Genomic DNA, 15,116 nt, shown 5'->3' with positions numbered 1-15,116 from the left:
TTTTTACCTTATCATTGCGATATATCGCACGCCAGTTCGAGCACGTCACTTGAGCTTGACGAATCACCTTAATATTAAAGTAATATATTCTTGGGAAATAATAATGAAAAAAGCACATTGGGCATTCTCGGTTCTGGAGAACCTCTTTAAAATTTAAGTATGCGTCTTTCCTATTTAGTTCTGAAAATAAGAAATGAAAATATTTTACAAAATTTTTCGCAAAACCCATTTTTTAAAAATTTTTTAAGTAAAAAAAAAAGTTTAATGATATCTTTCATGAAAATATTACCCGTATTTTCATTAAACGTCATGTAATTGTTTCTGGAGATGTGTTAAAAACATCTCCCAGGTGTCATCGTGCTATTAGGATAATGCACGCTTAAAAACAGGGAACGTCGAAGAATGAACTCGCAGGTTTCAGGACCTTGAATTTTATTTGAATGAAACTGTAAAAACATCAACAATCACAATGGAATACGCGCAACTTAAAGCTATAGATACAATTTTTCAGGTTTCTATACAAGTTTTCTAATTTTATGAGAGTAGATATTCAAAAACTGTGCGACACACTGCGCAGTAGAAAATTACACGTTCTGGTTAATCTTAATACAATGGTCAGATTTCTCTCAAAACTAAACACCAATTCGGATATTACGTAGAATATATGATTTTAATTTTAATTTGATATAATTTGAATAACCTATCGAGTTTGGCGAGAGCGCATCGAGCGAGCGATTATTAATATTTACAGAACATAATAAATAGACAACTCGAGGTGTTTTTAATTTTATACATTGCGTTAATTGAAATCAAAGATGAAATTATTTGTTCAGGATTACATTTACGTTTAAAGCTAAAAAAAATATGCAAAATATCAATTACAATGTAAATATTTGTTTAATACGGTTCTTGACAAACGTTGCCCAAGCTCACACAAGGAGAAAAAGTTCGGTTTATATTGAGGACCGGGCTGTGCAAGTAACCAAAGTTTTCGGGCACTGATGTCAGACATTACTTCAGTTATTCAAAAGTCGGTGCCTACGACCATAAACTACGGTTATCAATACCAAAAAAGTTCGGTATTTAATATTAACCAAATTTCAGTATCTGCGTGACCGAACATATTCTCTCAGTGATGCCAAGAATTTCTGATTCATCTTCAATAATGGGAGAAATGTTGCCATTCATAACTTTCAATTTACTTTATTCTAACTGCTTATACCTAGTGGAAAACCCAAACAATTTTTGGCACCAAGAGCAACTTTGGGTGAGAATATATGATCCAAAATATGATTATGCGCATCTCCTGAGAGTAAATTTTCCCCTCCTTCCACGTCAAACCAATATCTACCTAGGAATTAATATCTCTTGGTGGTCACGTCACACCATGGTGTTAAGTTGTTACAGTAAAACTCAAAAATATCCAAGAATTTGCATAGATTGTGATATGCATTAATCGCAAACTTAATATCTATCGCAACATAATTGACTAGAGGGTTGCCTATTTATAAGGCGCGCAGTAAACTCGAGCCAAAGCATATACTTTGGGCTTAAAAACTTAAAATATTCATTAAACATACATACCTTTGAGAGTACATTATGGAAAACAACTGTAAGTTTTAAAATTTCAATTTGCTGGGTCACTTGTGCGACCGCAGTGGCCTCAAAGCCGTAGAACTACAGTTAAACGATTGTCAACTATGTTCAGAATTAGTCTGACTTTGAAGGTACAGAATGATTCTTCAAATAAATGAGCTTAAAAAAATGTGAACATAAAAAAACAAAAACATATTTTTTAAAATGATTTAAGCACACATTTTTTCTGAAACTCAATTTTCACTCACTTTGTTAAGTAGGAAAGTGTATGATCATTATTTTTTCAAACTAAAGATGTTTGTGTGCGTGTAAAATTTGAACATATAAGTATAATATATCCGGTCATTATTGGGTGATCTATAGATTTCATGGAAATGTTCCATCAGGTGGGTGACCTTAGATCCTAAAATTCTGATCGATCATATTTACTGAATAAAAATCCATTTTGAAAAAATTCAACACTTTTTGATTACCAGGCTCGATGGTTAAAATACATCACTCATCTCCTATGCAAACTTATGAAAAAATGTTAAAGGTCAGTAGATTCCTGCATCTGGCTAAGTTAACCATCTGCTTTATGTACATTGTTAGAAATCTAGCATTAGCTACAAGATTGTCGGGGGCTCATATAAAATGCGGAATCTTGTAACCTCTAACATTCGTTTTTTTGTGTGTGTTAGTAAACCCCTGTTTTACATTTGGACTGCATTATGCAATTTGGAACTATACATTCTGACCCGGTTTAAAAACAACGTATGTGCCATTAGTTTCCCAATACACATACGTGTTTTTTCAGATGAGACAGAATTTATAGCTCCAAATTGCAAAATGCAGTCCATTTTACGTTTGAAAATAGGTACCCTTTTAGCAATTCATTGAGCACTTATAACAGTGATGCAAGGATTTCGAGATTAAGTCATCCCTTGAAGCAAAGGCTCCATTTCTTTTTACAGGGAGGGCTTTTAGGATTCAAGGATTTTTTAAAAACTGAGGCTATTTTTACAATAGACGAAATAGGCTGAAGTTCAAGCATAGTCCAAGACCGGTTGTTTTGATTCATGATATTTTTCATTGTCAACTACCATTTAGGGGCCTAGCGTCAGACAACTATTCGAATGACCTTTCGAAGAAATGTTGCAAGTGACCTCTCCGCAAAATTTTTGCCAGGAAGCAACCGTTGGGAGAAAAAATTCGAGGGCACACGCAGCGCTCCAAGCGAGACCTATTAGAGGATCTTGGGTTCATCGTATTTGCCAACTTATTAAATTTCTTCCGAGAAGCACGAAACGTGGAACGATATTTTTTTTGACTGATTTGGCAACACAGGCTCGCGGCGGACGCGTTTTAAGTTGAAATATTTGAATGCCCCGCGGCAATGTCGCATGAGGTACGCGTCTCACTGGAAAATTAACGTATCAACTTCGCGACAGTCTGAGGTTAAGGCGAAATTTAATAAATTCACGATTGTCTGTGGTTTCACTCAACTCCAGATTTCATTCTTTAAATCGACGCCATAAAACGATTTTAACCATAGGCATTTGAAAAAAATTAAAAATCGATTGCCGTGATTTAAATTAGGTACACTGGAAATAGTGACCGGTTTTAAGCAGAAATTTTTTTGAATTTTCACCTGTAAGGAGTGGCTCTTGAATCAAGAAGGAGAGACGCCAACGTTAAGAAGAAAGCCGCTTACAGCTAACAGACACCAAAGTAGCATTTCTCGACGGAAAAATCGCTATGTATTGCGATTTTCTCGACGGAAAATTCGCTATGTATTGCGATTTTATCGGCGATAAAATCGCCAGGATCATCAACATCTAAGCGACTATCCTCGATCTTATCGCGCTTTTATCGCTCGAAAGAGTTTTTTTAAAAAATATCATGACTGAGTTCCTAACAACGTATTAAAATATTGAAAATAATATCACTGGAAAAAAGTATCTTGGGTCCAGAGTCTAGCCTCTAATAAAATTTGCCAAAAAAGATTCCCTCGATTCAATCGGATTTATGCTTGAATCAAAAGAAACTCCGCACAAATTAAGAGGCTTGGCTCTCGATCTGAGAGAAAATCCGATCGAATCGAGTGTACTATTTCTTGTCAAAATTTTGTGTGGAATCTGGACCCAGGAGACTTTTTGCCTGTGATGGCTATCAGCTACGTTGCAATTAGAGGTGAGTTTTTCAAAAGTCTCACTATCAAACTGTGGGAAACTCGTTTAAAATTGATTTAATTGCCTCAGTACTGTTCCGATGCATGGAATCGTGATTAGCGGCATGCGATAGAACTTACTGGGTATTCATTCGAGATACACCAGTTGTAATAGCCGATTCAAAACAGTAATTAGGAAGCTGAATCTGCGTCCGAGCGCACTGCTGCCGTGCTAAGGAAGAACGCCGTATGTGCCTTCAGACGTTGCCAAGTTTCCTTCACTAAAAACCGAATTTACTGATACAATTTTAAATATTTTGCCTCCAATTTTTCAGAGAATTTTGTTCACAATTTAATCTAAAATATCTGAAAATTTCGAAAAAAAATATGCAGGAATGTCGTCAAAAATACGTGTTTTATCGAGGGAAATTTGGCAACTCTCGAATGCTCATACGGCGTTCTTCCTCAGCACGGCAGAGTGGGCCTAGATTTCGCGTTTCAGGGTTAGAAAATCGGGTTTGGCTGAAAAAAAAAAAACAATAATTGTCTGGTGTCGTAATGAGGGCCCCTTTTATGAGTCACTGAAGAGCGGGTGGAGAGTGAGAACCAAGTTGACCTTAGGGTCCAGAGTTGAAGATTTAACGCCGAGGCATGTTCTCGCCAATGTAATTAAAATGCAGCTCATTACATGGTAGCGCATTCTTGGATTCGGGCCGCGACATTGTAGATAAACAGATACATAGAATATATGATTCTCCTTAACTTTTTATGACCTGAGACTCAGTTTGATGAAATAGAGAGAATGCTGGATGTTCCAATCCAATAACCGGACATCCTAGAGTACTCACCGTGCGTGGTTACGAGCGCAACCATTCATAATGCACTTTTAAAGTAAATAATAGTCTGTAAAATTGAGTAAATTTGGACGGTTTTTCGTGTCTGATTAATTACACTGGAAAAAAAACACATTGGATCTAGAGTCCAGACTCTTGAAAACATTGACGAGAAAAAATACTCTTGATTCAATCGGATTTTTTCTTGAACCAAAACGAAATCCGCTTAAATTAAGAGGATTGGTTCTTGATTTAAGCTAGATTCTAATTGAATCAAGAGTACTTTTTCTTGTCGATGTTTTTAAGAGTCTGAACTCTAGATCCAATGTGTTTTTTTTTTCCAGTGTACATTCGTATTAATTTTACTCTAACAAAAAAGTTTAACTGTCTCTAAGTTGGAGTCTCGTTTGACTCAATCTCAGTGGCGTGGCGTGCTTTGCGAGATATCGATTGATCTGTCATTTAAACATATAGAAAAAGATCGATTAACAGGGTGTTCGATTAACACCTTGTTAATCGAGTTTTTATCACGGATTCAAATGGGGAAACTTCGATAATCGATCGTTCACGCCACGTCACTGCTCAATCTCCGAGTAAACTGACCCAACTTATCTTTAAAATGAGTATAAAACATAATATTTTAACTATATGGTTGATTTGCTCCGAAGATGGGATATTTTTGAATTTGCACTACATGACTTTAACTATGGGAATAAACCTTTATGATTAGCGATATTGACTCATGAAAAAACGGCTTAAATAATTCAATCTGAACAACGTCGATCCTTAAGACACGAGCTACGAACAATTTTTTCAACCCAAAAAATCGTCAAAAAAAGTTGCGGCAATTTAATATTACAGTTTCATTAACGCCAATATTCAGTCGTGATGGCATTCAGACGGCTGAAATATTTACGATGCGTCCTTTTTGCAATTCTAATGATTATGTTCTCGAAACTTCTGACGATCGGCGCAAGGCAATAAGTGATCAAAGAAATATGACAAAGCAATGCTCTTGGAATATTACCTTAAATCAGTGATTTTACTATCTACACTTTATGATTGCATATTTATCGAGATTTTATTCGAGAACGGTTGAGAAACTTGGTTCATTATACAATCATCTCACTGTAGTGCGTAATTCCAATCTGAGGCATCGGTATTCTCTTACTTAAAAAAAAATCGAAATCAGGAAAGTCGCTTCTTTGTGACTTTCGTAATTTCATAGAGCCGAAAAAAATTTTAAAAAATCCTTCGTTAATTTTACTCAAATCACCACTCGAAATTACACGTGGGGAAATGATAATGGTTTTACGCCTTATTTTATACAAACTTACTGATTGAACAGAGGTAAGTAAAATAAACGAAGCGTTGCCTAATTTGTACCTGTGTTTTATTTCTTTAACAGAAAACTAAGCAAAGCAGTTGCTAGAAATTTTCTGAGTATTTTTCCTATAATTCAAAAACAAAACCGAACGTTTCAAGGGGTTGTGTGGTTTAGTTTCCTGTAAAGTAAATTTGAAACACGAGTTACAATAAGACGACATGAAACGGACGAATTTATCAACCAACATCAGCCTAACCACATTGAGCGTACTTGAGCGTTTAATTTCTTCTTAAACGTAGTTAGACTGATCCTGAATAAATTCATCTACTTGTGTAATAATTTGGACTGAGGCAAAATATTTAAAAAAAAAAATAAAAAAAAATAAAATCCAAAATATTTAAACTTTCCATTTCACAGGAAAATTTAGTAGAGCTTTCGAAAAAGATTCACGGGCACTGTGCCGAACCAGTTTCACCGGCAGCGTTGCGTCACTGTCGAAAAAACGCGTGGCAAAAAGGTCAAGCACTAATAATTGAACCAAGGTCCGTTTTTGACACGCTTCGCAACACACCTCCCGATAAAAAAGCTACACATCACCGCGCAACGGCTTAAAATTTACATCCGGACTTAAAAAAGCGATAGTATCGAATGCCCGAGATACATTATCATTTGTTCGAACAATATTCTCCGATCTCTGCTCATGAGGTGAGAAAGAGAACCTCACAGTGGTTGATCAGGTCAAGATCAAAAGCCTTGGTCTTTACCTACGATCTATATTCGGTTTTTTTGTAGAGCGTTCACAACCACGGAAATCGGTTTGGTAACCGAACCACACTCGTGGGTTTCGTGAATGTCCTGCCAAGGAAGAGCACGGTCTAATGGAGAGTAGCTTAGGCTCTCAGAGAAAATGAGCTTCGACCTTGTCTTAATTACATGGCGTCATATAGACCGGTCTCGTGTTAATCCTCATTCATTGGCGGATCCAGCAAATTGGCAACCTCTTTTTTCCATTTAAACCTATGGAAATGTATCGATCCTTGGAGGAGCCAGGTGTTCTGACAAGAATCGATTATTTAACACAGGTTTAAATGGAGGAAATCCGGTGTTGCCAAATTGTTGGATCTCCCTCTGTCCTCATTTTGCACACGTTTGGATTTCAATCTGTGTTGACATTTCGGCGTAATACTGCTCCACAAAACGACTAAAATAAGAATTAAAAAATACGTTTTGTCAACGCCTATTTTTACCCTATGGACAGTGTATTCTTCGGCAGGGCAAGACGGCGCTTTGTCAATAAGCTCTTTGCTCTTAATCGTTACCAGTGGCGATGTTCGAAAGTTGGCAACCCTATTTTTCCTCCATTTAAACGTATGAAAAACGATCGATTCTTGGTAAGGCAGAATATCGATATTTCAATGGATTTCAGCGGAGGAAAAACAGTGTTGCCAACTTGCAAAATCACCACTGAAAAATTTGAAAGAAAATATTCACAAGTCATAAAAGGTAGTATAGCATCGTCCGAGGGCTCACGTAGCGATTTTCTTCAACATGGCAGCACTGCCCGTTGAAAAAGGCAGCCATGATGTAGAAGCTATGATTGAAGAAATGGATTTTCTTCATAGCGAGGAGGGGTTTTTTCGAGCCCCCAGGGTAGGGCATACTGCGACTATACGATCAGATCCTGGTTACCAAAGACGAGGCGTGAATGATCCATTATCGATATCGATATTTCTCCTGTTGAAGCTGTGGTAAAGAATCGATCAAAAAGGTGGTCTTTGTGGGCACTCTATTTATCGATTCTATTCCATAGGTTTATATGGCAGATCAATCGATAGATCGCAAAGCACTCCACGCACAGATCCGCGAGTGGCGGATGTTGATTTTCACTCAGCCATCGCCACAGATTGAGCAGGGGGGCTACGGAAACCTGTTTTTCTTAATACTCAAGAAATGCAGGTGATAAATTGATTGAACCCCGACATTAAAAGCAGTCCCGTGAACCGAGTAAAAATTGAGGCAGGTTTTCCAGCGTGATTAGCCAGACACGCGCGATTTGCATCTAATTTTTCTAATGCCGATTGCCCCATCGTTCAAATAATCTTGGAAACCGTATACAAATAGGTGTGATTTTTAGCGAGATTTGGTAACATCTTAGCAGGTTTTGTCCAACCTCCTGTTGTGACTTGCACCGAGAAAGGGAGAGAGAAACGGGGCGAATATTCAAGTTTAAATTCTTTTAAAAGGTCCGGAAAATCTGGCTTTGAACGGGTTTAGCCTAGCTTGAAATTTTCAGTACAAAAGTAAGAAAACAGGCTCCGGAAATCTTGGTACATAATCGAATCCTACTATACTATACATAGGAAAAGAGAAATTTAAAGTGGTCTTATTGATTGAGTTCAAAAACCTGGTTGAAATTTCGCGGAATGTCAATCTGTATGCTCTGATTTTTTTCTAATTTTAAGGAGTGATCTTTCATCTTTAGGAAGAAACATCATATGGATCTTCATTTATGAAATTTTGTCTCATTAAATTTGAATTTTACTGAAAAAAAAAACCGCTTAAATTTTTTTTTTTTTTTCATTTTCATAAAAAAAAGTTGAGATTATTATTCTCAATCGAATGCAATATATTGAAAATTTTTTGTCCTGAGTTTTTCAAACTACAAATATTTTATTGAATAACTTTGTCCACAGCGCCGAATCATTTGACGTAATTTTACCGAAATTTCTCTGAATAATTGCTTCGATTTTATTATAATTTGTTAGAATTCTTGGATTATTAATCGCCTGTAAGAAAGATATTGATTAAAGAAGTATGCATACATTCATAGCTCTAAAGTTAACTATCCCGCAAAATTATTCATGAATTTTATAGCTCATTGAAGCTGTTAGGCCTTATAATGACGGTGGATCTCAGTTAAGGCGTCATCAAACAAATACCAAATCATTTTGTAACCTTCTCGTAATTGGCATGAAAAAATAGATGAATTATTCAAAAGCCCGAACAGAATTTTTTTTATCAGTAGTCATGCGAAATTTCTCACCCGGCTGACAGTTTTTTTGTTGTTCTATATTTGATGTGTTTTACAAAAATGGAGTATCTAATCTCAGCAAAACTGAAAACGTCAAAAGTATGCTTTTCAATTCCCAATGGAACCAAATTGAGTCTCCGGAAAGAAATACATGGAAGTATGAAATGTCTAAAAATTTCGATTTGTAAAATAACATTTTCAACCGATGCGAAAATTATGAAAAATCGTTGGGGCCAATTTTTCTAGCCTCTTACACTACTGACGGTAAAAATAAACATATTCATACCTCTGTCAATGATCTACCGCATTACCAATCACGCATTTCTTGTTCACGGGTATAGACTAGTCAATCACCATACTTTTTCAGCAATTTGCAAGCGTTTCCTTGCTTTATCAGAACCGTTTTAAAAAAAAATTACGTGGAAAGATATAAGTTGCTACTTTTTTCGAAAGATTAGAAATAAAAGGAAGTTTAAAATATCAGAATACAAGAGCCCGTATAACCAGAAGTGCCTACATTTTAACGTTTACAACCGGTGGTGCGGTGCGGCGATGCTATTGATTAACCTATCAATTTGAGCTCCGAAATTTTTCCTTGTACGCGTGTTTTGAAAAACTGTCTTTAGTGCTGACTGTTCCTTATTCTGACGCATCTTTTCGAGGAATCAGCAGACGGATATCTGAGACCGGTTGTTAAGCTAAACTTATTTGGGCGTGCTTATGCTGAAAGGAACAGTGTGCAAATGAATTAAATCAAAATGAACTATGTGCATCGGATTTTCATGCAACATAGTCCCTTTTGATTTTATTCATTTGCACACTGTTTCTTTTTAGCATAAATACGGCCATTTAAGAACGGATACGAGTATGACGAATAAGGTTTTGTGCAGACATATTTTGCCTCATCTTCACGGATCCTACGGATTTGTCTCAGCAAGACTCATGCGCCGAGGTCATTTCCTCAATTCTCACTGCCCACGTTTGCGGGTGGCGTGAGAGATCGGGCTAGAAAAAGGAACTGCGAATTATGGTCGAATGAAAGACTGGATTACTCAAAAATGTCAAACATCTTGTCCGAATCAATACATCGAGAAAAAATATTGGCGCGAGGTTTAAGATGTGCCCGTCGAACCGGTCCGGAATGCTTGAACAACGCAAACTATTCGAAATCTGATTAAGAGGAACGTAGTTGAAGTAGTTTTCCATCAGCTATTTTCCCTAATCCTTTTTTTTTGCTAGCTTTGAATAAAAATAAATAAAATAAAATAATATGATAGGAGCAATGTTTTGTCGAGAATGTCTTTTTTTAGAAAACATTTTTTTCAGAAATTTGATTTTCTGTCAAGTTAAAAATTTTCCGACATCAAAGGTAATAATATTGAGTGAATGTTAAGTTAATTTTGCACATTTATGTAAATCCCGTCTCCAAAATTTAAAGTTAATCGCCGATTAAAGTTAACCATACTTAGGTTTGCGCAAGGATGAACTTAGCAGCGTGACGATTGTCATGAGCGAAAAACCAAAAAATAACAAACTCTTTAGAGCTTAACGCGAAATTTTTTGGGTATCAACAGTGTTTTCTAGGACGCATCTTATGAAGCGTTTGCGCACAACTCTTGTCATTTCGCTCACAACTGAAAAACTTTAACGCACGGGCACAAATATCGGTAACTTAGTGTCTACTATAAACAGGCACGCATCACGATAACTTATATCTATCAAATGTTTGGGGTTTCAGCCCAAACTGTGGCCTAATAAGTAAAAAAAACGGATTTTAGGCATTGATACTGTACAATACTGCCAAGGAAGAACGCCGTATAAACATTCAAAAGTTGCCAAATTTCCTCGGATAAAACATGCATTTTTGAGGAAAGTCATGAATGTTTTTTTTTTAAATTTTCAGATTGAATTGCGCTCAAAATCGTCTGGAAAATTTGTAAAAAATATTCGCAATTTTTCTGGTAAATTCGTTTAATATTTAAGGAAGTAGGTCAACGTCTGAAAGCTCACACTGCGTTCTTCCTTAGCACGGTAAAATACTACTTCATGTCAAGGCAGCGAAATTCGTTCGCGGCTTCATTTTTGGGGGCTACTACAATAAATTTAAAAACTAACCTTAAAACTACCAATAAATATACAAAAACTACACAAATATTGGCAAATTTATTCTCCTCGGGAAGATTTTCCCTCGTCGTTGAAAAAAAATTAACTTTACGTTCCGCACGGTGTTTCTTTTTCTTTGGCTCGCCAAACACATCTGCGCATGAAACGAATTCCACAAATCAATTGCCAATACAATGCATTGATATCGATGTATGAGTATCAAGTTAATGAAACTAACGCTAAGTATTAACTGTTTCGCACACGCAGTTGCATTTGGACGTATTTCTATCAAACGGAGCTATGTGCATTGTTACGTGAGCCCTGTTATGCATATATTCTTATGGGTCTCAGGGCTCATGTCTAAATGCACATAGTTCCGTTTGGCAGAAATACGTCCATTTGAAGCCTCTCTCCTTTAATATTTCTTTGAAGCTTACCGCTGAATCGCAAACTTCCGCGGAAGTAGTTGAAAACTAAAGGGAAGTATTTTAGGATCGAAAAATGGAGTATTATCGAATCGTTTCATCGCATTTTTGACGAAATGATGTGATAAAGTTTCCTAAGGCTCAGAAAGTGACGGACAATCCTAAAAAAGACAATTGCATTCATCAGATCATATCAGAAGCCAAATGAAATCACGTGAAATAAACGCACAGTACGTATAGTACAATTAGCACGGTAAGTTAAACTCGTGAAAATTTTCATCAAACTACAATTGAAAGTCGAAAATACTATGTAATTTTTGTACCATTCCGTACTGCATTGTAAAATAATGGTGCACTTTGGTAGTCGTGAACAGAACTTTGTCACAGTCGAGTCGAATTGTTCAAATTATGCTTGTCATACGCCCTTTTTGCCATTTTCGATCCGGAACATCCTCCCGAGGTGAAATACCGAGGAGCTTTCGAAAAAAAAAAATTGGAAAAACTAGCTTATCTTATCTCTCCGAGACGAACCCTCTGTGCCTGACGTTGCTGTCCTGGTAACTGTTCTGAAGGTCCTTTTCGGGTACCTTGTACGAGTCGGTGATGGGTTTCTCCTTGCCGTTGGCTTTTCCGTTGGCGGAACCGTTAGCACTGCCATTGGCGGCTTCCTTAGCGGCCTTTTGGGCGGCCTTCTCCTGGGACTGCTTGTAGCTCTGCTTGTAGAAGTCCGAGAAGAGGAAGTAGAACATTACAGCGTGGGCACCGATCCACCAGACGAAGGCCTTGGGGTAGTCGCAGTCGATGAAGAGTAGTTGGAAAGCGTGGATCATGACCAGGAGGAACTGAATCATCTGGAGGACGGTCAGGTACTTCTTCCACCAGAGGTACTTCTGCATGTGTGGCCCAAGAGCGGCAAGAGCGTAGTAAGTGTACATGATGATGTGGACGAAGGTGTTGAGGAGCCCGAAGAAGGTGGAGTGGCCGCCAGGGGTGAACTTCACTCCGAACCAGACGGAGATGGGCATGATTCCGTGGTGGATGACATGGAGCCGGGAGACTTGGTTGTACTTCTTACGGAGCACGAAGAAGAACGTGTCGAAGAACTCGGTGAACTTGGAGAAGTAGTACCACCAGCAACCCCTAGCCGTGAAGAGGGCTTTCGGGGAGTTGGAGTAATCGACGGGTTGGCAACGGAAGGAATACTCACCCCACCAGCCGGCCTCCAGAGCGAGCCAGAAGAGCCAGGTCGAGAAGAGGACCTGGAAGGTGTTGTAGATGATGAGGGTCTTCCGGAGCTCGTAGGGTTTGCGGTTCTCCATGAACTTGGGGCCGGCCACCTTGACGATGAAGACGTACACCAGGACGATGGCTATGGTCGGACCCGGCCCGGACATCAGGAACCAATCTTTGACCCTCGGGTCCGAGTGGTTTTCCATCACGTCGGTGTAGGTGTCGACGACTTTTCGCACTATGGACGCCATGTTTCCACTCGCGCACTCACCAGCACTTGGACAAAAATCACCCGCGAACACGCACAAAGATTTTTAAAATTTCTAGAGTCGAGAAAATCAATAGGTTAGAGAATCACTTGGAGGAAGTTGACCGCACAGCGCGAAGTTTCGCGAGCGATTGCGAAAGGCGATGTTTTCCGCGCGGGTTCGGTTACACCGATGCGGAGCTCGGACCTGCTCTGAGTGACATGTCGGTGGACGGGCGGCGTAGCGACTGACGCGGTAAATTCACCAGCCTGAATTTTAAGCGCGGACCGAAAGGACCTTCGGATACGGCGTCGAAAAACTCGAAACCCGTTCTTAGATCACCGCTCGCCGGGGCATTTCCCCACTTTTCCGGACTCGCTGGCCGTTGACTGCCGCCTGCCCGATGACTCTTGACCCCGCGCCCGATGACTTTGACACTCGCGCGCTTTTCCACGCACTTCACCTCAAAGGCCGGCACTTTTTACCCACCGATGACTTTTGATCGCAAACACCACTACTCAACGGTGAGTACGTTATTACCCGACGGTTTTTAGAGTAAAATCGTTGATTAATCAGTCGTGTTCCGATAACTTCCGATAACACCACTACTCAACGGTGAGTACGTTATTACTCAACGATTTTTAGAGTAAAATCGTTGATTAATCAGTCGTATTCCGATAACTTTTGATCGTCACCTGATTTGCGAAAATTTTACGCCACTACTCAACGGTGAGTGCAGGTTGAATTTTACTACTCAACAATTTTTAGAGTGAATCTGTTGAATTATCAGTCGATTTTTTGCGCACTTTTTCCGAACCGCTTCCGATTTCTGTTGAACGTTGAACCGCTGGAGTTTGAAGAGCTCGGCGAGAGATGAAGATGGTTCACGTACTGCTCGTCCGATCTGCAAACAGAAACAGAGGAAATTAGAGGAATGCGTAAGGGCCGTGAAATCTCGGATTGTTTTGGGTTGTTGAACAACTCGAGGTTGTGTGTTTTGCTGACTGCTCGAAATGTTTTTGTCTAGATCTGCATTGTTGTCCGCTCGGGCTGGCTCACACCGTTCCGGAAATAAATATTAATAATTTTCCTATTCTTAAGGAAATTTTTTATACTTTGAATAGGTCAATCACAGAGTTTCGTTAGAGCAACAAGTAGAATGGTCTTCCTAAAATAGTGACTTAAAATCTAGAAAGTCTAAAATTAAACCCTCTTTTTAAAATCTACTTGAAAATGTTTCAAATTCGTAGGGCTTCCTGCATCAAAAAGAATATTACTGCAAATTAATAATTTGATGCGAATAAGTCATTCTGGTATCAAATTTTCACGCGAAGGTAAAAATGGCCGCCGTCACTTGACATAGATTCTCAAATGGACCGTGTTTTTCAGAGAGGAACCAACCCACAATTTTGAACAAATTGAGTTAAGGATGTTTTTGAGTTCCAGTAGTCGTATATTTTCTCCTGCCAAAAACTCAAAGTCGAAAAAAAATTAGTTTGCAAAAAGAGGGGTTAAAATTTATTTTCTACATTGAGTCTAATAAAGGAATAAAACTACAAACCTCTTTTTCTCAGTTTCAACTTCATGTGGGTTGGTTCCTTTCTGATGAACACGGTCCAGATAGTACCAAACAGCAAAAATACTTGTTTTGCCTTAAATTTAAGAAATAGAAAAGAGAAGTAAGGAAACCGATCTCTATGATTCCTGCAGCCATACGTAGTTTATAACCTCACAATTATTATAGATATGAGTCAGAAGTGCGAAATGCATAAGAGCGCGAAACTTCCTGAAGGAGCTGTGGCGCGAAGCGGCCAGGGGACGTGTCCCCTAAGAAGATACCATATTGATCAATGTACATTTTTACCACCTACTATTTTACTAATTCATTAAACAATTACAAGCCATTCCGGAAGGCGATTTTTTTTCAAAAGTTTTGTTTTTAAACAAAACTTTTAACCAACTCGTAATTTATTACGTCTTTCCTCTGAAGGCTGACACTGAGCAGAAATGATTTCATTTATCTATACTACACACGTAAGCTCTCAAGCCCCCTAAGTTTTCAAATCTGGTAAGCTTAGTTCTTCTCTTAGTTCTAGCGTTTTACCGTGCTGATTTTTCTGATGGCGGCAATCGATAGGTGATGGTTTTATAGATAAGCCCGCTATTTTAAAAGT

The 15,116-nt window shown here is 38.4% G+C and overlaps 1 protein-coding gene across 1 annotated transcript in view; it reads right to left on the bottom strand.

Annotated features, from left to right (window-relative positions):
* Nucleotides 1–415: 415 nt before the first annotated feature.
* Nucleotides 416–15,116, bottom strand: part of LOC109037959 (very long chain fatty acid elongase AAEL008004) — a 93,883-nt gene continuing 79,182 nt past the window's right edge. Inside the window, exon 3 of the mRNA XM_072305396.1 lies at nt 416–13,846. Within this exon, the coding sequence (XP_072161497.1) occupies nt 11,977–12,945 (969 nt within the window). The 5' untranslated portion in view covers nt 12,946–13,846 and the 3' untranslated portion in view covers nt 416–11,976. The remainder of the gene's footprint in view (nt 13,847–15,116) is intronic.

Source organism: Bemisia tabaci, chromosome 10, assembly GCF_918797505.1.
Source record: "Bemisia tabaci chromosome 10, PGI_BMITA_v3".
NCBI classification, from domain to species: domain Eukaryota; kingdom Metazoa; phylum Arthropoda; class Insecta; order Hemiptera; family Aleyrodidae; genus Bemisia; species Bemisia tabaci.
Note: the sequence above shows the minus strand (reverse complement) of the source record. Positions and strands in the feature narration are given on the sequence as shown.